Below are 23637 nucleotides of genomic sequence, written 5' to 3'. Positions count from 1 at the left end.
TGCTTTTTGACCCTCTCGGCAGCTCATAGAACGGAAGAAAATGGAAGCCTCCATGAAGCTTACCCGTCCTATGTAACCATATTGATATTAATATTAATTATTCTTCGCTCAGGAGGATAAGTGAGATTTTTGGCAGAGATCATTTTACACCAATGAGGACTTATTTATGAATGAATATGTTGATTTGAGGTAATAAATTACTCAAAATATTACATAGTGTCCCTTTAAGACCCAAAAATGGTGTGAACATTGGGTCAAGGAACAATAACAAAGTTTCCTTTAACGGCAAACTCCTTGGCTGATCACTAAGGGTTGAATGCACTCTTATTGGCAGACCATTGAGTGTTGAAATTATGAATTGCTTTAACCTGTTCTATTTGGTTTCCTCCTCAGACGTCTCAACAGCCACCGTGATCCTATGGGTGGTCGCAATGTTACTCTGCGTCCTGTCCAGTGCAGTGTACGTACACATATAGAGATGTACTGTGGTACAAGTAGAGGGCTTAACATCACAATCCAACATGGGATTTTTTGTTGATGATACAGCGCTATTTTCAGAGAAGTAATATAAAACGTAGTAAATACGCCATAACCTAAGGTAATAAAAACTTGGATTAGCCATGAATCCGTCACGCTGTGGCTGATTTCAAACAAAACAATATGTTCCCGTGATGAAAAATAATGTCACGATTGAAGCTAAACAATTACAAAAAAGGGAAGGCAAGGCAACCTTATTTATATAGCACTTTTCATACAAGAGGGAAACTCTTGTATGAAAAAAAGTACTTCACATAGAAACATTGTCAATAAAGTAAAATAATAGATAAATAAAGAAAAACATAGGCAAAGTTAAAATATATTTATAAAATTCATAGAAAATAAAGGCAAAGTAAAAAAAAAAAAGCATTATGAAATCATGAAAGTGCAATGTATTTAAGATTTAGCAGAAAGCTAAAGCAAACATAAAAGTCTTCGGTCTTGTTTTAAAAGTGGTCAGAGTTGGGGCAGGTCTTAAATCCAGGGAGTTTATTCCAGCTATTTGTTGCATAGTAACAAATCCTGCTTTCCCATGTTTCGTGTTTACTCTGGGGATAATGAACAGATTGGTCTCAGAAGATCTAGAAGGCTTATGTAGTGGAAGCATATCAGTTAAATATTTTGGCCCAAAACCATGTAGGGATTTATAGGTTAGCAACATGCTTTCAAAATAGATTCTCTGACATACAGGGAGCCAATGTAACGATTTAAGAATTTGTGTGATTTGTTCAAAATTGTTGGTCTTTATTAGAACTCAAAAGAAGAATTCTGAACAAGCTGTAGTTGCCTATGAGTTTTTTTTTGGGAGACCTGTAAGGAGACCATTGCAGTTATCAAGTACTAGTGATAAAGGCATGTATACGTTTTTGGAAGTCTTCTGTGGAGATAAGCCCTCTAAGTCTTAACACGTATTTAAAGTGATAATATGAAGATTCTGTTACTGATTTGATGTGACTGTCAAAGTGTAAATCTGAATCCATGATAACTTTAAGCATTTCCGTTTCGCCACCAAATATCTCGGTTTTGTCCTCATTGTTTTGGTAGTAAAAGCATTGCTACCAACATAATTATTAACATTCGAATGCTGCTTTTTTAGAGTCAACCATGCAAGGCGACAGCCAGCTCATCAGGAGCAGTTAGGGTTAAGTGTCTTGCTCAGGGACACATCGACACCTAGCTAGGAGGGGCTGGGGATTGAACTAACAACCTTTCGGCTCTACTACCTGAGCTAAGATGACCCCTAAGCATGAAGACATGTGCTGTCTCACAAATGCAGGCTACACCTAACCTAGCTTACCTTTGATTCTAATTAACATTTATGTAGAATTAGACATTACATTGTAAGTGCAATGTTGCATGTTGTGTGCAGTGTGCACAAAGTACAAACCATGTTGAGCCCTTAACAGTTTTTTTGGTCAGGGATGGGCAGTATTTCTGAAACATGTATTTCAAACACGTATTTCAAATACAAAAGACTATTTTGTAATTTGTATTTTATTGAGATTATGAAAATGCCTTCGTATTTTGTATCAAAATACTTCAGTGTTGTGTATTTTTGTATTTTAAAAATACGGTAAAATACTTTCTGTCAAACACTGTGATGTCATCTGTCTATCTGTCTACCTACCTTCATGCCTGCCTGCCTATCTATCAAAAATCAGTTAAATATATATATAAATATAAATCAGTTCAGAAGGAGCTGAGAAGGGAACTAAGGGCGGCCAAAAACCGCTATAAGGAGAGGCTGGAGGGCAAGCTGGAAATGAACAGTGCCAAGGAGGTGTGGGATGGGATGAAGCAGATTACGGGACACAGACTGCCAGGTCCAGCTGTGGGGGGCGGGCATGAACGTGCTAATGAGCTGAACCTATTCTTCAATAGGTTAGACTCAACCCCTGCCCCAGTGAGCTCAGCGAGTCAGTCTGTGCCCCCCTCCTTCACCTCCCCTACCCCCAACCCAGTCACCTCCCCTCCCTTTCCCCCTCCACTCCCCCTTGCTACCAGTCTTGTCATTACATCAGGCCAGGTGAGGCAGGAGCTATCTAAGCTCCAGAGGTATAAGGCAATGGGTCCGGACAACATCAATCCCAAGGTGCTTAAAGCGTGTGCCGGACAGCTTGCTGGAGTGTTCCAACACCTCTTCAACCTCTCCCTGAGGCTAAAGAAGGTGCCCCAGTTGTGGAAGACCTCCTGCATTGTTCCGGTGCCTAAGATAGCTCGTCCTAGCTCTCCCAATGACTACAGGCCAGTGGTGCTGATCTCACACATCATGAAGACCTTCGAAAGACTGGTTCTACAGCACCTCAGGCCCCAGGTGTGTGACTCCATGGACCCACTGCAGTTCGCGTACCAGGCCCAACTCAGCGTGGACGACGCCATCATTTATCTGCTGCACAGGGCTTACTCACACCTGGAGAAGCCGGGGAGCTCAGTGAGAGTCATGTTCTTCGACTTCTCCAGTGCGTTTAATACCATCCAGCCTCCCCTGCTTGAGAAGAAGCTCTCAGCAATGCAGGTACACCCTGACATGGTGGCCTGGATTGGTGACTACCTTTCCAGCAGGCCACAGTACGTGCGGCTGCAGAGCAGCCTGTCAGATGTGTTGATGAGCAACACTGGCGCACCCCAAGGAACAGTACTTTCACCCTTCCTCTTTACCATCTACACCTCTGACTTCAGCTTCAACTCTGGAACCTGCCATCTCCAGAAATTCTCAGATGACTCCTCCATCGTGGGCTGCATCAGTGAGGACAGGGAGGACGAGTACAGAGGTGTGGTGGAGGACTTCGTCAGATGGTCTGAGGAGAACCACCTCCAACTCAACATCGGCAAGACCAAGGAGCTGGTGGTGGACTTCCGCCGGAAGAGGAAGCCCCCAACCCCTATTACCATCCAGGGGGTTGAAATTGAGACGGTGGATTCGTATAAGTTCCTTGGAGTACACATCAACAATAAACTGGACTGGTCTGACAACACAGAGGCCCTCTACCGGAAGAGTCAGAGCAGACTCTTCTTCCTCAGGAGGCTCAGGTCGTTTGACGTGTGTGGCAGGCTGCTAAGGACATTTTATCTGTCTGTGGTAGCCAGCACGCTGTTCTTTGCTGGGGCGTGCTGGGGAGGAGGCATCAAGGCTGGGGAGTCAAACAGACTCAACAAGCTGGTTAGGAAAGCCAGCTCTGTTGTGGGACTTGAGCTGGACAGTCTGGAGGTGGTGGTGGAGAGGAGGATGAGGGACAAATTCAAGTCCATCATGGGCAACCCCTCCCATCCCCTCCATGCTGAGCTGTGGCAGATGGGGAGCACCTTCAGTCACAGGTTGATGTTCCCCAGGTGCAAGACGGAGCGCTTCAGGTGCTCCTTTGTGCCGGTAGCCATTAGGCTGTTCAACAGTGCCCGATGATGATTGTGTTTGTGTATGTCTATGTGTTTGCATATGCATGTGTGTGTGTGTTTAGGTATGCGTATATATGTGTATATGCATCACCCATCTTGATGTTGTTTCTGTTTGTCTTGTTTTTGTCCCTATTAACTATAAGCGTCTCCTTATGCATTAGCACTTTGTATTTATTTATTTATTTATTGTATTTTTTACATTGTTATTTTGTCCTGTGTCTTTCCACTGCTGCTACAACAAACAAATTTCTCCTACGGGGGATTAATAAAGTTATATCGTATCGATCGTGTCTGTCTGTCTGTCTGTCTGTCTGTCTGTCTGTCTGTCTGTCTGTCTGTCTGTCTGTCTGTCTGTCTGTCTGTCTGTCTGTCTGTCTGTCTGTCTGTCTGTCTGTCTGTCTGTCTGTCTGTCTGTCTGTCTGTCTGTCTGTCTGTCTGTCTGTCTGTCTGTCTGTCTGTCTGTCTGTCTGTCTGTCTGTCTGTCTGTCTGTCTGTCTGTCTGTCTGTCTGTCTGTCTGTCTGTCTGTCTGTCTGTCTGTCTGTCTGTCTGTCTGTCTGTCTGTCTGTCTGTCTGTCTGTCTGTCTGTCTGTCTGTCTGTCTGTCTGTCTGTCTGTCTGTCTGTCTGTCTGTCTGTCTGTCTGTCTGTCTGTCTGTCTGTCTGTCTGTCTGTCTGTCTGTCTGTCTGTCTGTCTGTCTGTCTGTCTGTCTGTCTGTCTGTCTGTCTGTCTGTCTGTCTGTCTGTCTGTCTGTCTGTCTGTCTGTCTGTCTGTCTGTCTGTCTGTCTGTCTGTCTGTCTGTCTGTCTGTCTGTCTGTCTGTCTGTCTGTCTGTCTGTCTGTCTGTCTGTCTGTCTGTCTGTCTGTCTGTCTGTCTGTCTGTCTGTCTGTCTGTCTGTCTGTCTGTCTGTCTGTCTGTCTGTCTGTCTGTCTGTCTGTCTGTCTGTCTGTCTGTCTGTCTGTCTGTCTGTCTGTCTGTCTGTCTGTCTGTCTGTCTGTCTGTCTGTCTGTCTGTCTGTCTGTCTGTCTGTCTGTCTGTCTGTCTGTCTGTCTGTCTGTCTGTCTGTCTGTCTGTCTGTCTGTCTGTCTGTCTGTCTGTCTGTCTGTCTGTCTGTCTGTCTGTCTGTCTGTCTGTCTGTCTGTCTGTCTGTCTGTCTGTCTGTCTGTCTGTCTGTCTGTCTGTCTGTCTGTCTGTCTGTCTGTCTGTCTGTCTGTCTGTCTGTCTGTCTGTCTGTCTGTCTGTCTGTCTGTCTGTCTGTCTGTCTGTCTGTCTGTCTGTCTGTCTGTCTGTCTGTCTGTCTGTCTGTCTGTCTGTCTGTCTGTCTGTCTGTCTGTCTGTCTGTCTGTCTGTCTGTCTGTCTGTCTGTCTGTCTGTCTGTCTGTCTGTCTGTCTGTCTGTCTGTCTGTCTGTCTGTCTGTCTGTCTGTCTGTCTGTCTGTCTGTCTGTCTGTCTGTCTGTCTGTCTGTCTGTCTGTCTGTCTGTCTGTCTGTCTGTCTGTCTGTCTGTCTGTCTGTCTGTCTGTCTGTCTGTCTGTCTGTCTGTCTGTCTGTCTGTCTGTCTGTCTGTCTGTCTGTCTGTCTGTCTGTCTGTCTGTCTGTGGCACCCTTGCATGGTGAAGCCTGTGATACCGCTGTTGGCCACTGTGATTTTTTGACGCTGTTTCACACTTGCTATGGGCATGCAACATTGCAAACGTTACGGGCGGTCACCGGTCAATGCTTCCTAGGTGCACATTTCAAGTAAGAAATGATTGATAATGTCATAATTGTTGGCTTCTAGTAACTGATTGGATGGTATTAATGTGACAACCAGATTGATTGATTTTTTGCTTTTTTTTTTTATTTACATTGATAGAGGTTGTGCACACACCAGTTTCAGGTGCACTCATAAAAATGATTCAAGCACTTCTTAGATGTGACAAATTAATATTCTATTTGTCTAATGAAATATATATTAATTCAAATAAAAACCAAAATAGTTTAACTCGTACAACTTAAAATGTATTCATCGTCTCCGCTGACGCTGCTGACCTATCCGTTCAACCCAAAAAGATTGAGGTCAATGACGGAAGTATGCGCACGTGAGGTGACCACGCCCCTCTTTCCATGCCCTGAAGCAGCGCGCCATTTTGTTCATCTTCTGCCTGCAGCGAGCGACTTCAACTTACTCTCGGTAAGTTACGACGCTGAAGTTGGCATCCGATTCGCAGCATCCGATTCGGCAGCTGGTCCACTTTAAATCGGTCCTGATTGAAAACCACTACACCTAGACTCTTCAAATCTGGACTAAATGATCACAGTGAGGCTATACATTATGTAAAACATAGTTTCAGATTTGTGAAACCTTTACCCTATTTGTGAAAATGCAATAAAGGCACATTTTAATGCTTTTTAGGGGTCCAGACCGCATTAGAACTGATCCTGATTAAAAACCACTACACCTAGACTCTTCAAATCTGGACTAAATTATCACAGTGAGGCTATACATTATGTAAAACATATTTCCAGATTTGTGAAACCTTTACCCTATTTGTGAAAATGCAATACAGGCTCATTTAGGGGTCCAGACCGCATTGCATTTTCACAAATAGGGTAAAGGTTTCAAAAATCTGAAACTATGTTTTACATAATGTATAGCCTCACTGTGATAATGTAGTCCAGATTTGAAGAGTATAGGTGTAGTGGTTTTCAATCAGGACCGATTTGAAGATTCTAAGTGGTTTTCAAGCCGAATCGGATGCTGCGAATCGGATGCCAACTTCAGCGTCGTCGGTAAGTTTGCATTTTTTTCAGTAGTCCCAAACTGGGAGCTATTGCATGCTGTTCTATAAATTGGCATCTGTAAAGTTGCCGTGATAATGTAAAGAACAGAAGAATTTCACATGGTTTTTTAAAGGTTGAGTTGGCAGGCAGTGGCTGTGTGAGGCCTCATTTCAGTTTTGAGCTAGCTTAATATCGTAGTAAAGAAAGCACACTGACATAAGCACACTGTCTTGTAATGATGATTTTTTTTTTTGTGATAGATTTACTTGTTTACAAGGGGCTCTCTTTGATTTAAAGCTTTAAGGCCAATTTATGTATCCTGAATAATGGGCGCGAACGTCGCGGAGTCCGCAGACATGCCGGACATGCTCAGTGTCAGTCAGCACATGGCTCAGAGGGAAAATAAAACGAGTTACCTCTGCAGGAATATAACGGTTTAACGTATAGTCTACTTTCCGTTAGGCTAGGTGAGAATCTGCTATTTTTTTCACTGCAGAGCAATTTTATTACAATTCCGGTATTTTGAACATTGAGCCATTGAGCCCCATTTCTGGTTGGTCTCAGTTGACACCGAAGTTTTCAGAAATGTGCAACTCACCGAGTGGTTAGTGGTGTTCGTTCGTTGTTCCAAATCAAGTATCGTAGCGAAATACAGTTTCTACCGGGCAATGATTCTTCCAACCGGAATCAATGGGATTTATAAAATGCGATACATGTGCAATAAAACATGACAGAAACTGTTACTTGATTTGGAACATCAACGTACACAACAACTCGGTGAGTTGCACATTTCTGAAAACGAACGTTTAGGTTTTTTTTAAGGACAGGTTTGTGCATGCACGTAGCCAGCCATTGTGTTAGCCAATACCAGAGAAAGGACCAATAGTCAACATTTTGTGTGTGTGTGTGTGTGTGTGTGTGTGTGTGTGTGTGTGTCTAACAATATGTGATGCTCACCTAGTCCTCTTATTTTGAGTAATGAAATGCAGCCCTTTTTTCAGAAATGTATGGACAAACTGAACCTCAGGAACTTGGTGTCTATTTCAATGGATGGGCCCAATGTGAATTGGAAACTCTTCGACCTTTTCCAGAAAGATCAAGCTGAGCAGTACGGAGGTGAGGAGTTTATAATGCTATTACTGTGTGTGTGGGTGAGTGTGTTTCTGATCCATTAGTAATTATAAAAATGTATTTTATTTGTAGTGCACTTAACATTGAATAAACAATTTCAAAGTTCTAATTTGGTTTCTAATATCAAGTTTGCATTGAAACCTTTAGGTCTTCAGCTCGTTTGTGTGGGGAGCTGTGGCCTACACACGCTACACAACTCCTTCAAGTGTGGGTTCACTGTATGGCAGCTGGACAAATTGCTGAGAGCAATGCACACATTGTTTCACAATACGCCTGCCAAGAGAGAGGATTACATCACCGTAACCAAGTCCAGTGTGTTCCGTCTATCTTTCTGTGCCCATTGTTGGGTAGAAAACCTTCCGGTTGTGGAGAGAGCCCTGGCAGTCTGGCCATCATTTCTCCTGTACATGGAAGCTGTGAAAACTAAGAGACTCCCGAACCCTGGAACAGGTAGGCCCTTCTTAAATGATGTGAATAGGTCTGTGACTGTGTCCTAACCCTGGTGGTGGTGTGGCCTTGTCATAGTTTTTGTAATATATGGCTAAGTTGAAATGTCTGACTGTCTGTATGTCTTTTTCTCAGCATCATATGACACAGTTGCAGCAGCCATAAAGGATCCACTCGTCTTGGCCAAATTGCAGTTCTACGCAGCAATTGCCAGGACCTTCAATCCCTTCCTGAAAAAATATCAGACGGATGAGCCTGTGCTCCCATTCCTCCCCAAGGACCTGACCGAGTTGATGATGGTAACAATTTACTTAACGTTATAACCACTGATTGGGCTCAATTGATCCATTATGACAAAATGGTGTTTGTGGTTAGGATGTGTAAAAAATAGTGGCTACATTGTGCATCATCATAAGATAATTTGATGTTGGTGATTAATGTGCCGCACCAGACATTTTTGTGTTTGTCTGTTGACAGAGTCTACTCAGACGCTTCATAAAAGTACTACACAATATCACTGCCCTGCAGCTGACCAAACTGGATGTCACAGACAAGACCATCTGGCTCAGCCCACAAGACATCAGCATTGGTCTAGGTGCAGAGTCAGTCCTTTAGGTAGTGTGATGTTTTCAAAAGATAATTTTACAAATGGTTAGGGTGAACCAGGTGTCATTGAAGACATGTTCTATATTCATGGCTAATTTCTCTCTCTAGAGAATCAAAGGTGCAGAGCTCAGGGTGCTCGAGTTCAAGAGAGAGTGCATGCAGGGACTGAGTAACATGATCAAGAAAGTGCAGGACAAGAGCCCCCTCAAGTATCTGACTGTTAGGCAGATGGTGTGCCTGGATCCGTCAGTAATGTATAGAGAACCAGAAAGAGGCAGGAATCACATGAAAGGGCTGGTTCAAAGGTTTCTCCAGGACAAACAGCTTACTGATACTTCTTCGGGTAAGAATAAGGCAAATTATAGGCTACACATGAATTTATCCTCAATCTAATTAGCTGGTAATGCCCAAAGATTTATCAATGTTTTTCTCTATTTTCTCATTTGTTTTGTCGTAGGGGATGTCATACTGCAGCAGTTTGACAGTCTCCTGTCCTTGGAGAGCCGGAGTGAGGACTTCCTCTCCTTTCAACCCATGCAGAAGAGGCTGGACATCTTCCTGAGCAACGCCATGGAGCCTTATCCCGAGCTGTGGGCCTTCTGCAAGAAGCTGCTCATCCTCTCCCACGGTCAAGCTACAGTTGAGCGTGGATTCTCAATCAATAAAGAGGTGGAGTCTGATAACTTGGCGGAGGATACTGTGGTCACACGGAGACTGGTGTGTGACTACATCATACAACATGGAGGTGTTACCAAGGTAAGATGACTCCTGTCTGGAGTAGTATTATGCTGTTGACTTAAAAGTTGATAGAATCAACATAGTTGGTCTCTTGAGTTTGTCACTGAATCTGGTTCTCTTTCCCCAACCCGATACCCAGGTTCCACTCAGTAAACCGCTACTGGAAAGTGTAGCAAGGGCAAGGACAAGGTATCGTACCCATCTGGAGACCAAAAGAAGGAACAGGGAGGCAAAAGACCAGGCTCTCAAGAGGAGGGAAGCAGAGGACTGTCTTGAGGAGCTGAAGGTTAAGAGGAGACGTGTACAGGAGGTATCTGAGGGTCTGGCTAGGGATGCGGACAAGATGGCTGAGGAGGCTGAAGCGAAGGCAGGGAGCAAGATGGCTGGCCTGATCACCAGGTCAAACATCCTGCGGAGAGGCCATAAGGAGAAGTTGGCAGAACTGGCTCTCCTTGATAAAGAGATCGCTGCTAAGAGTGCAGAGTTTAGGAGTTGACTGTGTGATCATAATTGTATTTATTGTTCAGTTGATTTTCATTGTTTATTGTTCAGGAGTCTGTGCTGTTGGCGTAAGTACTCACCACTATGCTGCAATATTCCATAATGCTTTACAGTCCACATTTTCACATTTGTTGAAATAAATGAACAAATTTTGAACAAACGTTGTCGGTAGGTCTGTGAAATAGGCCGTGAAATAGGTATTAATTTTTATATAAGTGGTCTTAAAAGGGACTTAAAAAGACTTGAATTTGACTTGAACAAATCTGTAGGAACCCTGTAATAAAATAACCTCAAACAGCTAATGTCTCATGTATGTTATATTGGGGTAGGGGGTAGAATGGGAGGGGGGGATTTTTGAATAATTCATTTCCAATGAACCATATATTTTTAGGTTGAACAAACACAATTTATTTTAACTACTTTAATATAATAACTTTTGTTTACCTCTCTTTGTTACAAATATGCAGTGGTAACTCAATCTAATTTCATTAGATAGATGAATTTAGTTTCAGCTGGACCAACTTAAAAAAAAATTGGTAGATGAACTCAAATACATTGTATTGAATCGATGGACTTGTTTTAGGTTGGGGTAACATATATTTATTGGATGGAAATCCTGCCCACAATTTAATTGAGTTCATCCAATGAGTTGTTTTTTTGAGTGTGTATACAAAATTATTCAACTGCGATGCAATTTACCATAAGTTTGGTAGTGATGGTGTTAAATAACAGAAGGTTCAAATGCTTCCTAGTTTAAATTTTTAAATAAATCATCCATTTGGATTGTTTGTCTTTGAGTTATTGTCACTGATTCATTGTGGGCAAATAATTACACCAATAGAGTAAATAAGGTAGGGTTCCTTGAGCTACCGAACATTTCTCAGGGCAGAGGTTTATATTGGGATGTCTCTAACATGAGGGGTCAGCATATCTAATCTGTTGACTGATGATGGAAGGAGTCTCTTGCTCTTGTTTTTCCAGTTGATGTACAAGTGAAAGGATAGCTGAAAAAGTATATTAGAGAAAGGTTGTTTAAAAAACTGCCTTGGGGAAAGAAGTATTTTGTAGTATTTTGAAAATTCAAAAATACATTATTTTATTTTGAGACATTTTTTGGCTGCTGTATTTTGTAGCTTATTTTGATACATTTTTAAGGTTGGTATTTGGTATTTTATTTGGAAATACATTTTGATGGATTTGTGCCCATCCCTGTTTGTGGTACAGGTGCAGGAGTTACTTTGTGTCGAGGATTTCCAGCCCCAGGAGAAGCACAATAGGACTCTGGCTGATGGACCAACACCAACAGGTGTGTGTGTGTGTCTTATATAAGTACTAGGGCCCGACCGATATAGATTTTTGAGTGCCGATGCCGATTATTTTCAGAGAAAGGATTAAAAACAAAACAAAAAAAAGCATATAAAACGTAGTTTTTGATACCTTAAATATACTTTAAACACTTTTGATGAATATGTGAATTGAATGCAGAACCTTTGAGTGTTTTAGAATACATTTACAGTAAAAAATGAGTGTAATGTAAAATGTAAAATAAATAACTAACTCCCAATGTGCTGCGCTCGTGAGCAGTGACTAACACGTGCGTGCTGAGCAGTATGGTCTCACCGTTAGAGTCTACAGTATAACAAATTAACATGGCATGGGACCTAAAGTAAAACAGGCACAACATGCTCAAACAACGCGTCTTGTGTACATTGGTGAGGTGAGCGCGCAGCTGCCTGAGCGAGCGTACTTTCATGTTGTACGGTAAAATTCAATCTCCTCTTTTTTACTCCAGCTAAAGTTGTTAGTTAGCAAGGCGAGTAGGAGCGCAATCTGCAGGATACTAAGCGCAATAACATAAAAAAAAAAAGAAAAAAAAAAAGGTTGTAATCGGCGTCTTTTTGGCAGATGTTGATTATTTTCAAAAAGGCTATAATCGGCCGATTAAATCGGCAGGCCGATGAATCGGTCGTGCCCTAATAAGTACCATTAGTACAACATATGCAGTATGTTTCTATGTTCTGCTCATATATCCAGGCGTTGGTGAGGAACATCTTGAATATCGAAGACTTTTTTTTGGGGGACAAACATCCCATCAAGATCACTGGAGGTGCACTAGAGGCCAGCGAGAGTACCGACGCCCCTCCAGCTTCTCTAGGAGAGCTACCCTAGGGTTTACATGTCGATAGGGTTTACATGTTTAAATGTGGTCGATAGTGTTTATATATGGTCGATAGGGTTTACATGTGGTCGATAGGGTTTACATGTGGTCCATAGTGTTTAAATGTGGTCCAGTGTTTAAATGTGGGCGATAGTGTTTAAATGTGGGCGTTAGTGTTTAAATGTGGTCGATAGGGTTTACGTGTGGTCCATAGTGTTTAAATGTGGGTGATAGTGTTTAAATGTGGGCGATAGTGTTTACATGTGGTCGATAGGGTTTACATGTGGTCCATAGTGTTTAAATATGGTCGATAGTGTTTAAATGTGGTCGATAGTGTTTACATGTGGTCGATATTGTTTAAATGTGATCGATAGTGTTTAAATATGGTCGATAGTGTTTAAATGTTCTATTCCCTCACTCTCCACCTCATCCCTAACTCTCCACCTCAAGCTGGTGTGTAGTGAGCGTTCTGGCACCGATTGGCTGCCGTGCATCACCCAAGTGGGTGCTACATATTGGTGGTGGTTAGTGAGGTCCCCCCTTCACTTTAGGCGTCTTTGAGTGTTATTAATTATTATTATTCTTCATGTTTAACCTCTGTTTTCCTTTTATTCCTAGTCTGTTTTACATAGTTTTGAATGATGACTATATGCTCTGTAAGGTGACCTTGGGTGTCTTGAAAGGCGCCTCTAAATTAAATGTATTATTATTATTATTATTACCCCTCTCCCAGGAATACGTGGCCGCTGCGCAGGTCATAGCTATGTCCTCGCTGTATAAAATAAGTGCGTTCTTTCCCAAGCCCGGACTACATCGCCAACAGCCTCGTCGCCAAGGAAGCACTTTCTGACAGGATGCAGACCCTCATTCAACGACCCCTCCTACGCAGCTATTGCTTTTTTCCCCAGGAAGAGGAAGTGACCTCACAGCTCAGCAAGTTCCACAACCCAGAGGTTTTCAATCTTTGTTTAGGTGAGGGTCTGCACCGCGCAGGGGTTCCTCTGATGGTCTGCGAGGGAGATTACATCCTCAGCTCAAACTTCACTGAGACCAGTCCTTTTGGGAGCTCCTGTATCCGAGTGGCTGGTGCTGAAGTACAATAGAACAACCACACTTCTTGATACATTCTAAAGCAAAGATTACATTTTTTACCCTGGACACGATTATCTTCCACCTGACTGAACCAGGATCATATATACTTCTCCTGGCGCAGTTTACAATTTGGTAAAAAAAAAAAACATATTAATTTAAATAACTCTGCTAAACTGGGGATTCTGTATTTGCGGTTTGGTTTTAGAGTCAGGTTACTCTTTAATATTGTAATTAAATCATTTCAAATGAACTTGTAATTATGAACTGAACTCATATTGGATCAATTCTTCCTCTGCATTGAAGGTATCCTAGCTAGGAGCAGTGGGCAGCCAGGTTAGTGATTGCAGCATGCAACCATTTTATTCAGGAAATTGTATTTTTATTACATCGGCCATAACTTGGAAATATCTGACGTCCTTTGGACTTTTAAAAAAAGCAATGGCTGCTCTGGAAAGAACTGTGTCATTTGAATGTTATGTTCAAGTCTGGAAGTGCTTGGTAGCTGATGAGGTCCCACTTGGACCGTCTGCCCTTTAAGGGAATATCTGCAATGAATGTGTCCAATCAAAACTTTTGATTAAACTTAATCCAGGCCGATGTTGGGTTCAGGTATTCCATAGTGGTTATGTGTTTTGGTGTTGCATGTTGTCCTTTGTATGAAGCATGTTGGAGGTTGACTGTTGTATTCATGTTGGTGGTTGTATGCATGTATGGGATTGTAGCATGTTGCTGTTCATGTGTAGTATGTGAGGTGTTAAAGGTTGGAGTTGCAGCCAATCCAGTGTTTGACGAGCTGGTGGGCGATGGTCTGTTGAGGAGAGAGGAGGAGGACGGGACTACCTCCCCTGAAGAGGGCATCAATCACCTGAAAGACAGAAAACATGTTCACAATCACAAGCACACTGTCGGAGTAACATCAAGTTTTGAGGAAGTAGCTGACCTTTTGCCGTGGAAACCAGCGTGCCTCTTCGATCTCATTCTCATCCACTTTGATGTCCGTAGACAGTGCGACGGCCAGGCAGCCAATCATGAGGGAGGAGGGGACGGGCCAGGGCTGACATGCCACATAGCGCACAGACCCCACCTTCACCCCGCTCTCCTCCTCCACCTCCCTCCGCACAGCACTCTCCACACTCTCTCCTAGGGGAGAACTACATGTTGATACTAGGGCTGTAACGATACGCGTATCAAACCGAAAATCGCGATACTCAAAGCCACGAACCTGTCTCGCGGTGTGAGAAGGCAGAAGCGCGATATGCCCTTTCTAACTCTTCGGTCAAATTGTCAGATTGAAATTTGCTAATAATTTGTCTAAATAATAGTCTGCTGACAGCGCCCCCTCCTATCGATGCCGTAAATATGTGACGAGATGCCCTCTCTGTGATCACAGCTCTCCGTGGCTACGGAGGATTGCATTTCTCCACAGCCGTCGAAGTCCTCATATGCGATATGAACGACATTTATCCAGAGTGGGCCAAGCGCGAAAAAAATTGCCTGTGTGATCCTGTCTCTATTGTTTTGTGTAATTTGACTGGCAGTTTGTCTGCTTATAGGTCGGAATGAAGCGGCCACCGATTATTGACAGGATGGGTACTTTATTCTACCGGACTCGTTCGCTTCTTCACTAGACACACGCGCTACCGCTCGCTCTCCTCGCTCGCTCTCCTCGCTCGTCCACTCACTCGCTGACGTCACTCACACACGCATACGCACACTGCCATTCCACCGCACACACATATGCTACTCGTAACACTATGCCTCGTTATTGCGACGTTCATGTTTTTCCTCATCTATTGAAAGTTAGGCTATTAAACATGTTGCATTCTATACGGCCTGATTATGTCATTATTTAAGCTACATAGCCTAATAAGAAGCGCTAATAAGGATATTTGAATAAACCAACCAAACAGTTAAAGGGGCCCTATTATGCCTACCAGCAAAAAGCATCCTCCAACTGCAATCTTTGGTTATTTCTTTATTAATTTAGCTATACTTTAATAGTATTCTTTCGGTTCAAATCTGTTCAGTGTTCCAAATTATTTGTTATTAAATGTTACATTAAGATAATTGGTATTTAAGTGTTGTTTAAATAAAATGCTTTTTAAATTTAAAAGAATCGTGGGATGTATCGAACCGTGGGTCAAAAATCGTGATACAAACCAAATCGTGAATTTGTGTATCGTTACAGCCCTAGTTGATACTCTTCACTCTCCTAGAGGAGAAGCACATGTTTATACCTCCTGCTCATAGCCTGGCTATTGCCTTGACCAAGCTCAATCACATTGCAGATTGGTCTTGGGAGGCTGCTGTCATTTTCTTCAGCACAAGAGGCGTCGACGGGCCTAGTTAAAATGACTGTACGTAATTGTCTGCTTGCCGTCGCTTCCCTGTCGTCATTGTGTTAAACCAGCCAATAATGTGCCAGGGGGAAAAGCCAGCTTCTTGATTGGCTCCCGCAAAAGCATATCGGAAGCAGAAAGAAATGTATTGCTCCTCTCCTTTCAAATCGCCGGCATAATGGGCTGGGGGTATCCAGTCTATCCTGCTCACTCTCCCCTAGGAGAGTGAGAAGCATAGACTGGGTACCCCCCAGCCCAAGATCTTGTTATCTGCTGTTGGAAAGTGTCCAACAGCAGATAACAAGATCTTGGGCTGGGGGTATCCAGTCTATCCTGCTCACTCTCCCCTAGGAGAGTGAGAAGCATAGACTGGGTACCCCCCAGCCCAAGATCTTGTTATCTGCTGTTGGAAAGTGTCCATCGGTCCACACTCAAGTTTTAGATCGTTTTGGCACTCAAAACTATCTAAAACTTGAGTGTGGACCGTTGGACACTTTCCACCCTCAACGGCCGCAGTTGATTAGTACTATACAGCGCTAAAATAAATACAAATAAAATCAATAGAAATTGATTGATTGTAATTTAAATGGATAGCTATTAAAATGATAGGCGAATTATGGAAATGATCAAGCAGAAAGAAAAACACCACAGAAGAAGAACCGTCAAACTGCAAACTCATTTCCGGTAGGTGCGCAAAGGCTGTTTTGACAGTGCACTGCAGAAAGGAGAGCACTGAGCCTATAAGTAAGTGTACTGTAGGGATAATGAAGTGCACTCAATGTAAGTGCACTTACGTAAGTGCTCGATTTCAGACACAGCATTAGTTACCTCCTCTGTTGTGTTGCTAGTGTTAGTTACCTCCTCTGTTGTGTTTTTTGTGTTAGTCACCTCATCTGTGGTGTTGTTTGTGTTAGTTACCTCCTCTGTTGTGGTTTGTGTTAGTTACCTCCTCTGTTGTGGTTTGTGTTAGCTACCTCCTCTGTTGTGTCGTTAGTGTTAGTTACCTCCTCTGTGGTGTTGTTTGTGTTAGTTACCTCCTCTGTTGTGTTGTTAGTGTTAGTCACCTATGTTTGTTTTGTTAGTGTTGGTCACCACCTCTGTCGTGTCTTTTGTGTTAGTTACCTCCTCTGTTGCGTTATTTGTGTTAAGTTACCTCCTCTGTGGTGTTGTTTGTGTTAGTTACCCGGCTCTATGAAGCCAGCCAGACAGGAGAACATCCCAGTGGGGAAGACCTTTTTGCGTCCCAGCAGACACTGCTCCCCATCCGGGTGGAGGACCAGCATGATCACCACTGGGTCTAAGTCAAGGTTCAATCACAACACCAGGAGGTCAAAGGTTAGACACCACATGAAAGAATAGGGCTTGTGGATGTTTGTCTTTTAAACCATGAAGGACATCAAGCACAAGGGTCAGTCCTACAGTTTCACTTGGAGCATTAATGAAAGGCCCAGTGATTGTCTTTGTAGCTGGTTTAGGGATGGGCACAGAGAGATGTATTCCCTATCCCTACAAGCCTACCTATTATCTTTGTATAATATTCTCAGAGACGGTAAATTAACTGAGTATTGAAAAGACTGGTGTGATCTGTGATAACAAGATCAAGCCAGTGCATTAAAACTATCTGCATCGTACCACAAATCAAACCACATCATGCAAAATTAAACGAACTACAGTGGTGAAAGAAAAAGAGCATGGGTCTTATCACCGACGCGAGGGTAGCTGGTGTTGTGGACCCCCTGCAGACTGCTACAGCTGGCATTGGTGCAGGTCCTCTTGTACCCCGCCTCCTCTGACCTGGAACTGCTCCCACAGGTTGGGCAGAAGGCGTAGCGACTGTGCCACGCCAACACCGCCCGTGCCTGCGCTAAGATACCTGGGGGTTTGAGGTCCAGTTACAGAGTATAACTGAGAAGGTCAAGGCAAGTGATACTTCACTGTTGATTAGCTACTGCATGTGTACCCAGGGTCACTACCCCCCTGGGTCCCTATGCCGTGGGTCTCTAGCCCCCGGGTCTCTATGCCCTGGGGCTCAACCCCCTGTTTCTATACCCCCCTGGGTCTCTACCTCATGAGTCCCTTTGCCCTGGTTCGCTACTTCCTTGGTCTCTACCCCATGGGTCCCTATGCTCTGGGTGCCTATGCCATGTATCTCTACCACCTGGGTCTTATTCCCTGGGTCTATCATAAATAAACTAGGAATCCCTATTGAAGAACATGTCAGTTAATAAATAAAACATTCTACTTCTACTGACCTGCCTCGTCCTGGCTGAAGTTCAGCAGGTCTCTGTTGGGTCTTCGTGCCCAGAAGAGGTCCTTCTCCCCACCCAACTTAAGCAAAACCTCTGGATCCTCTGTGGAGTTGATGGCAAACCAGGCAGGAGGCTCACTGGAGGTCTCAGGGGAGGAGGAGGGACGTCTCCTCTCCACGCCCAGGAAGACCAGCACTGAGCCTGGCTTGAGCAGCAACTCCTTTACCAGCGAGGAGGAGAACCGGGACAAGCTGGTCTGAGCCTGTTGGGACCAGAAAAACTTCTGGTCTCAGTCTGTTGGGACCAGAACCCAAGACAACCTCCCTCTATGTCTCCCTCCGAGGACCCGACTACCTACCCCAGATCCTGTGCTGGGCTCCAGACTGTGAACCAGAGGGCTGAGTTCGGAGAAGAGCAGGAAGACGGAGTCAGGTTGGTTCTGTTTGTCCTGCTGCCACGTCGCATCGCTCCTCCTCTCGCTTAGACGGTCCAGAGGCTCGGCGCTGAAGTAGATCTCCTGGCTCGGGTCAGTGGTCGCTAGGATGTGTTGGGATTGGTTGTCCGTCCCCACCAACAGGTTGCCAATGTGCGTGTGACCCCAGAACTTGGCGATGTCATAGGCTGTCTGGGATGAGCGATTTACGACCAAGCGATCGGCCCTAGAGGAGGGAAAGGAGGGGAGCGGTCGAATGGGAGAGAGGAGATTGTTCAAAGTTCTAGGGCCACTTGGTCCAGTGGCTGATTTTAATTCTTACTGTATGCTTTGATTGCTAAAGTTCAGTTAAAGCACAGTGTCAGCGTTAGAGCAACATGAGTTTTGAACATTTTAACTTTTTTGGTTTGGGTTATAGAGGTTTGCGGTTCGAACCCGTGTGACAGCAGGGTCTCTGTTACGGTGTAGTGTCCGTTGCGGGCGGCCAGCATCAGAGCATTCCAGCCGTTGGCTCCGGGCCGGTCGAGGAGGGAGGCGCAGCGGGAGATCAGGCTCGAGACCGCCGCCACATCCCCCCTAGATGCTGCATCCACAAACCTCTCCACCATCTCCTCCGTCATGTTCATCCTCACACTCTTGACTACTGGAGATAAATGAAAGGACCGTTTTCAGTTAACACGTTAACTTCAGCATCGTTCATATATTACAGGATAAGTAATTCGATTTTGATGAGCCGCAAACGACGTTGCACAAAAATCATTGTTGGTCATTTAAGAGTAGTACAACTGTCAATAAGGCTGTGAAGCGTTCTCCGAATACTCAACATGTTTCCACAGACTTCTTGACAGAAAGTTGCACATACATGACGCACAATGATTTTGGTAAACCCTAGGCATGCCGATATAAACGGGATGACCCAAGCTGCCCCTAGATGTGCAATATTGGGGATATTAACGCCATTAAATACAATCAGATAAGACTTAGATGTTCAACAATAGGGCACTACATGGCCCCTCTTACAGAGTGTCTACATCCAGGAGGTAAAGCTAGTTATGGTAGGAACCTTAAGTTCAATGTGAGTGACCCCTGTCTATTAGGGGTGTAACGATTCACCGATACGAATCAGTATCTGGTTGTATTATAACAGATGCGACTACATCGATACGTGGGCACCTGAATCGATTATTGAAACGTTGCGAATCGGTTGAGTGAAGCTTTAGCCTGATATCAAGACAGCATTGTCCACTAATTTCATTCCGTTTCCATACGGATCCAGAAAATGAAACTTAAAAGGCACCCAGTGCAACTTTATGTAAACATTCAATGAAAAATAAACATTCAATTTCTAGTCTTTTTTACACGTAGTAAGTTTCAATAACTCCATACCATTACATATCGACATTCAAGGAGCAAAGATGAGACGTCGTTGTGTGGTGAGAACTGATAGAAAATCGTAAACAACAACAATCGCCGGTGGGGAGAAGCCATTTTTCCATTGACTGGAAGCCTGCTTTATTTATTGTAGGTTACAAAAAATAAAGAAAATGGCGGCATTGTTGTTGTTATCGATTTTGTATCAGTTCTCACCACACAACGATGGCTCATCTTTGCTGCTTAAATGTCGCTATGCAATGGTATGGAGTTATTGAAACTTACTACGTGTAAAAAAGACTAGAAATTGAATGTTTATTTTTAAGCCTCGAAAGTTGCACTGGGTGCCTTTAAGGAAGCGGGCGGATCCGTGTTTGTGCTTGTTTGCGCGCGCCCTGCGTCTCGCGAGCAGGGAACAACCGGAGAAGTGAGTGAGCGAATAGCATCTATATGTCCGAAAAGGGTGAAACGAGTTCTATTTCATCCTTACTGACCGCCAGAGGCGGTGCATTAAGCACTGGATTTATCCGTCTCGCGCATGCGCAGTTCGAGTACCTATACCAACAAGGTCACATGTGACCCTCGTGACACCGGATTGGCTATACAGCCCGGTGTCGACAGAGGATCTGTTCCTTTCATCTTCTCGCAAAGACGCATGTTGTAGTACCGCTTGCAGATAGCGTATTCGCTTTTTGAAAAGGATCGCGCTCCAGACTGTGTGCAGCCTCGCGACCAAGGGTCGGAGCAACGGGTGAACTCGTCCTCCAGGGGCTGTTGGTCTGTACAGCGCTGAAAGGCTTCCCTTGAGTAGAAGCTTCCAAGTTTTTGTTTAGTTTCAGTCACTTACCGGTGAAGGCAGCGCTCTCGCGTCCTCTCCCGGCAACACTGCTGGGATTATTTTCACTACTGATAGCTCCCTTATAGAAACAGCTCGGCTGTGTTCTGGGTTACCAAATTTATTTGGTAAAAGTTTTTCCAGTCAGTCACTTACCGGTGAAGGCAGCGTTCTCGCGTCCTCTCCCTGTAACACTGTTGTTTATTTCTTTCGGTCACTTACCGGTGAAGGCAGCGCTCTCGCGCCCTCTCCCTGTAACACTGTTGGGGTTTATTTTTCAGTCACTTACCGGTGAAGGCAGCGCTCTCGCACCCTCTCCCTGTAACACTTGTGTGTTTCTTTTCAGTCACTTACCGGTGAAGGCAGCGCTCTCGCGTCCTCTCCCGAGAACACTGCTGTATATTTGAGTGTGTAATTATTTTTTCAGTCACTTGCTGGTGAAGACTGCGCTCTCGCGTCCTCTCCCGGTAACACTTTCTTGGCTTTTCTTGAATTAGTAGCTCACTGGTGAAGGCAGTGCTCCCTCTCCCAGTGTTCTGCTGATGGCTCATGTGTGTGGCGCCTGTGTGGCCCTCCTTGAGCCTTACGATGGCCATGATCGCTGCCCCTCTTGCCTCGGCTTCGAGCATTTGAGGGAGGGCCTTACCGAGAGGGCCTGTATGAACTGCGGCTCCATGCCCTTGGCACTCAGGCTGGCTAGGCTCGCAGCGGTGGAACATCCGGCAGCTGTCGACCTACCATCAATGGCGCCACTTCCTCCAGCTCAGCCCGGCCATTCTTGGCGTCGGGGTAGAGCAGGCCCCCCCCCCAGGAAAAGGGCTAGGGACGAGCTAGCATCCAAGGTGGATCGCTTGTCGTCCGATATGGAGAGGATACAGGAACTCCTCCTGACCCTGCAACCTGGCGCAGGTGGCGCGGTGGCTGACATCCGGCCTGACCCTTCCTTGGGGGATGTGCCGGGGACGGACGATGTCCTGTCGCTGGCGGCATCAGCCAACCTCTTCAGTGAGGGTGTCACGGGGGAGGAAGCCTCAAATGCTTTTGGGGAGGCCTCCCGCTCCTCTGCTCAGAGCTCTGGGCACAGCACAGAGGGTAACCCCATCGGGGCCGTCATCCGTACGGCCCTGGCTCGCCTGGGGCTCGATGCTCCTCAGGCAGACTTGGCCCAGCCTAGCGCCTTTTTCAGGCGCAGCCCTGCCACAGCCCCTTTCTCTGTCCCTCCTTCGGAGGAGTATTTAAAGGAGCTACACCTCTGCTGGAAGGACGCCAAGGCTCTCCCCCGTCCTTCTTCCAGTGCTCGAGCCTTGGCTGCCATGCGGGATCCAGCGCAGTATGGTTTGGGTTGTATGCCACCCGTTGAGCCCGCCATTGCCTCCCTCATTCTAACCCCCGATCAGGCCTTGCGGCCGGATGCCAGGTGTCCTCGGCCCCAGTGCAGGGTCACAGACGACCTGCTTTCGAAGGCCTATGACGCAGCAGCACGTATGGGGCGGATTGGCAACTCCCTCTCCCACCTAATGCTGGCGCTCTCGACCTCGCTGCAACAAGCTGCAGTTGAGCCGTCTACACAGGACCTGAGCGACGCGTCCCTACAGGCCTTTGCGCTCATGTCCAGGGAATTGGGGCGGGTTATGTCCACCCTGGTCCAGACTCGCCGCCAGGTTTGGTTGGCTCAGTCGCCCCTGACGGAGGCGTGCAGGAAGGCCCTTAGAGCCGTGCCAGTGGTACCGGGGGAGCTGTTTGGGTCAGCTGCCCTGGAGACGCTGGAGCGAGCTGCCCAAGCTAGGCAAACCAACCTGCAGCTGTCGGGTCTTCACAGGAGTGTCTCCGCTCCTGGCAGGCCTAGAGCCCCCCCGGCTGCCCCCCGGGGCCGCTACCAGCCACCACGCTCTTACCCAGCAAGAGATGAGGGCCTACGCAGGTCTCGGCGGTCCGCCCAGCAGCCCGCTGATAGCTTTCGCGCCCCCGCCCGCCCATCGCCCGGGCAGCCTCGGGCCGCGGAGCCTCACCGGTACCCCTCCAGAGCCGACAGAGGCCGGGGGGCCAGGCGCTAGGACCACGGGGCCGGTCGTCGGCTGTTTTTCCCAGCAGCAGATCAGCTACTGGGCTGCCTGTACTATAGACCCCTGGGTGGTTTCCACCTTAACCCGGGGGTACGAATTACAGTTCCGACGCCGGCCCCAGGCCTTCGGCCGGGTCAGGATGACAGTCGTCCGCGACCCGACGAAGGCCGCAGCTCTGGCCCAGGAGCTATCCGCCCTCCTGGCCAAGGGTGCGATCGAGCCAGTGGACCCTCAGTTACAACCCGGGGGGTTCTACTCGGCCTACTTTCTGGTGACCAAGAAAGACGGCGGATTCAGGCCCATTCTAGACCTAAAGGGCCTGAACATGTTTTTAAAAATTTTACCATTTCACATGCTCACCTCGGCGGACACCCTGAGGGTAGTTGCCAGGGGGGAGTGGTTCACGACTATAGACCTAAAGGACGCCTATTTTCATGTGCCGGTTGCGGCACACCACAGGCGGTTCCTGAGGTTTGCCTATCGGGGCAGGCATTACCAATTCAGGGTACTTCCCTTCGGGCTTTCCCTCTCCCCGAGGGTTTTCACCAGGGTTGTGGCGGCAGCCCTCGCACCCCTGCAGGCGCAGGGCATGAAGGTCCTGCCGTATCTGGACGACTGGCTGGTCTGTGCGCCCTCCAGGTCACAGGTGGCCCAGGACACGGCCCGCCTGCTGTTGCACGTCGCCCGGCTGGGCTTGACGGTGAATCAAACAAAGAGTTGCCTGGACCCTTCCCAACGGGTTACCTATCTGGGGTTGGTCCTGGACTCGGTCGCCATGAAGGCCTACCTTTCACCTCGACGGGTGAACGACATCCTTCCGCCTCCTTCCCCTCTTCAGAGGGGGAAGGAGGTTGTTATTCATGCTTGTTATTCATTTTCTTCAGCTTCTGGGCAAGCTGGCAGCTGCTTCAGCTGTGGTGCCTCTGGGCTTACTGTCCCTGCGCCCACTCCAAATGTGGCTGAACAGCCTGCACCTAGATGCCAA

At 46.0% G+C, this 23637-nt stretch overlaps 2 protein-coding genes across 6 annotated transcripts in view; one reads left to right on the top strand and one right to left on the bottom strand.

Moving 5' to 3' along the window:
• Nucleotides 1-8178: 8178 nt before the first annotated feature.
• Nucleotides 8179-10773, top strand: LOC132467228 (uncharacterized). Of its 3 annotated transcripts, none has more exons than XM_060064399.1 (5): nucleotides 8179-8270; nucleotides 8403-8566; nucleotides 8745-9216; nucleotides 9331-9629; nucleotides 9751-10773. In XM_060064399.1, exons 3-5 carry the CDS (start codon nucleotides 9030-9032, stop codon nucleotides 10105-10107), a joined length of 843 nt encoding a protein of 280 aa, XP_059920382.1. In that variant the 5' UTR covers nucleotides 8179-8270; nucleotides 8403-8566; nucleotides 8745-9029; the 3' UTR covers nucleotides 10108-10773. The 3 variants fall into 3 exon arrangements, with proteins under 3 accessions (XP_059920382.1, XP_059920383.1, XP_059920381.1); XM_060064400.1 differs by having other exon boundaries at nucleotides 8403-8882; nucleotides 9102-9216; XM_060064398.1 differs by having other exon boundaries at nucleotides 8403-8882; nucleotides 8982-9216.
• A 2783-nt stretch (nucleotides 10774-13556) lies between these two features.
• The window catches only part of nudt12 (nudix (nucleoside diphosphate linked moiety X)-type motif 12), a 48549-nt gene continuing 38468 nt past the window's right edge, over nucleotides 13557-23637 (bottom strand). Inside the window, exons 2-8 of one of the 3 annotated variants that reach the window (XM_060064388.1) lie at nucleotides 18819-19026; nucleotides 18309-18609; nucleotides 17954-18212; nucleotides 17407-17574; nucleotides 16885-16998; nucleotides 14303-14502; nucleotides 13557-14227 (exon numbers count right to left, since the gene is read on the bottom strand). In XM_060064388.1, coding sequence (XP_059920371.1) covers nucleotides 14117-14227; nucleotides 14303-14502; nucleotides 16885-16998; nucleotides 17407-17574; nucleotides 17954-18212; nucleotides 18309-18609; nucleotides 18819-19026 — 1361 coding nt within the window. In that variant the 3' untranslated portion in view covers nucleotides 13557-14116. The remainder of the gene's footprint in view (nucleotides 14228-14302; nucleotides 14503-16884; nucleotides 16999-17406; nucleotides 17575-17953; nucleotides 18213-18308; nucleotides 18610-18818; nucleotides 19027-23637) is intronic. The other 2 variants (XM_060064389.1, XM_060064390.1) reach the window with 2 other exon arrangements.

The sequence above is a fragment of the Gadus macrocephalus genome, chromosome 11 (assembly GCF_031168955.1).
Source record: "Gadus macrocephalus chromosome 11, ASM3116895v1".
In the NCBI taxonomy this organism is placed as follows: Eukaryota; Metazoa; Chordata; class Actinopteri; order Gadiformes; family Gadidae; genus Gadus; species Gadus macrocephalus.
The sequence above is the reverse complement of the archived record's forward strand: the minus strand, read 5'-3'. Positions and strand labels throughout refer to the sequence as shown.

Coding starts and splice junctions, on each gene's coding strand:
- LOC132467228 (XM_060064399.1), top strand. CDS start 9,030: ATGCAGGGACTGAGTAACATGATCAAGAAAGTGCAGGACAAGAGCCCC. Junction 9,217..9,330: donor GCTTACTGATACTTCTTCGG/GTAAGAATAAGG, acceptor GTTTTGTCGTAG/GGGATGTCATACTGCAGCAG. Junction 9,630..9,750: donor AACATGGAGGTGTTACCAAG/GTAAGATGACTC, acceptor CCCGATACCCAG/GTTCCACTCAGTAAACCGCT.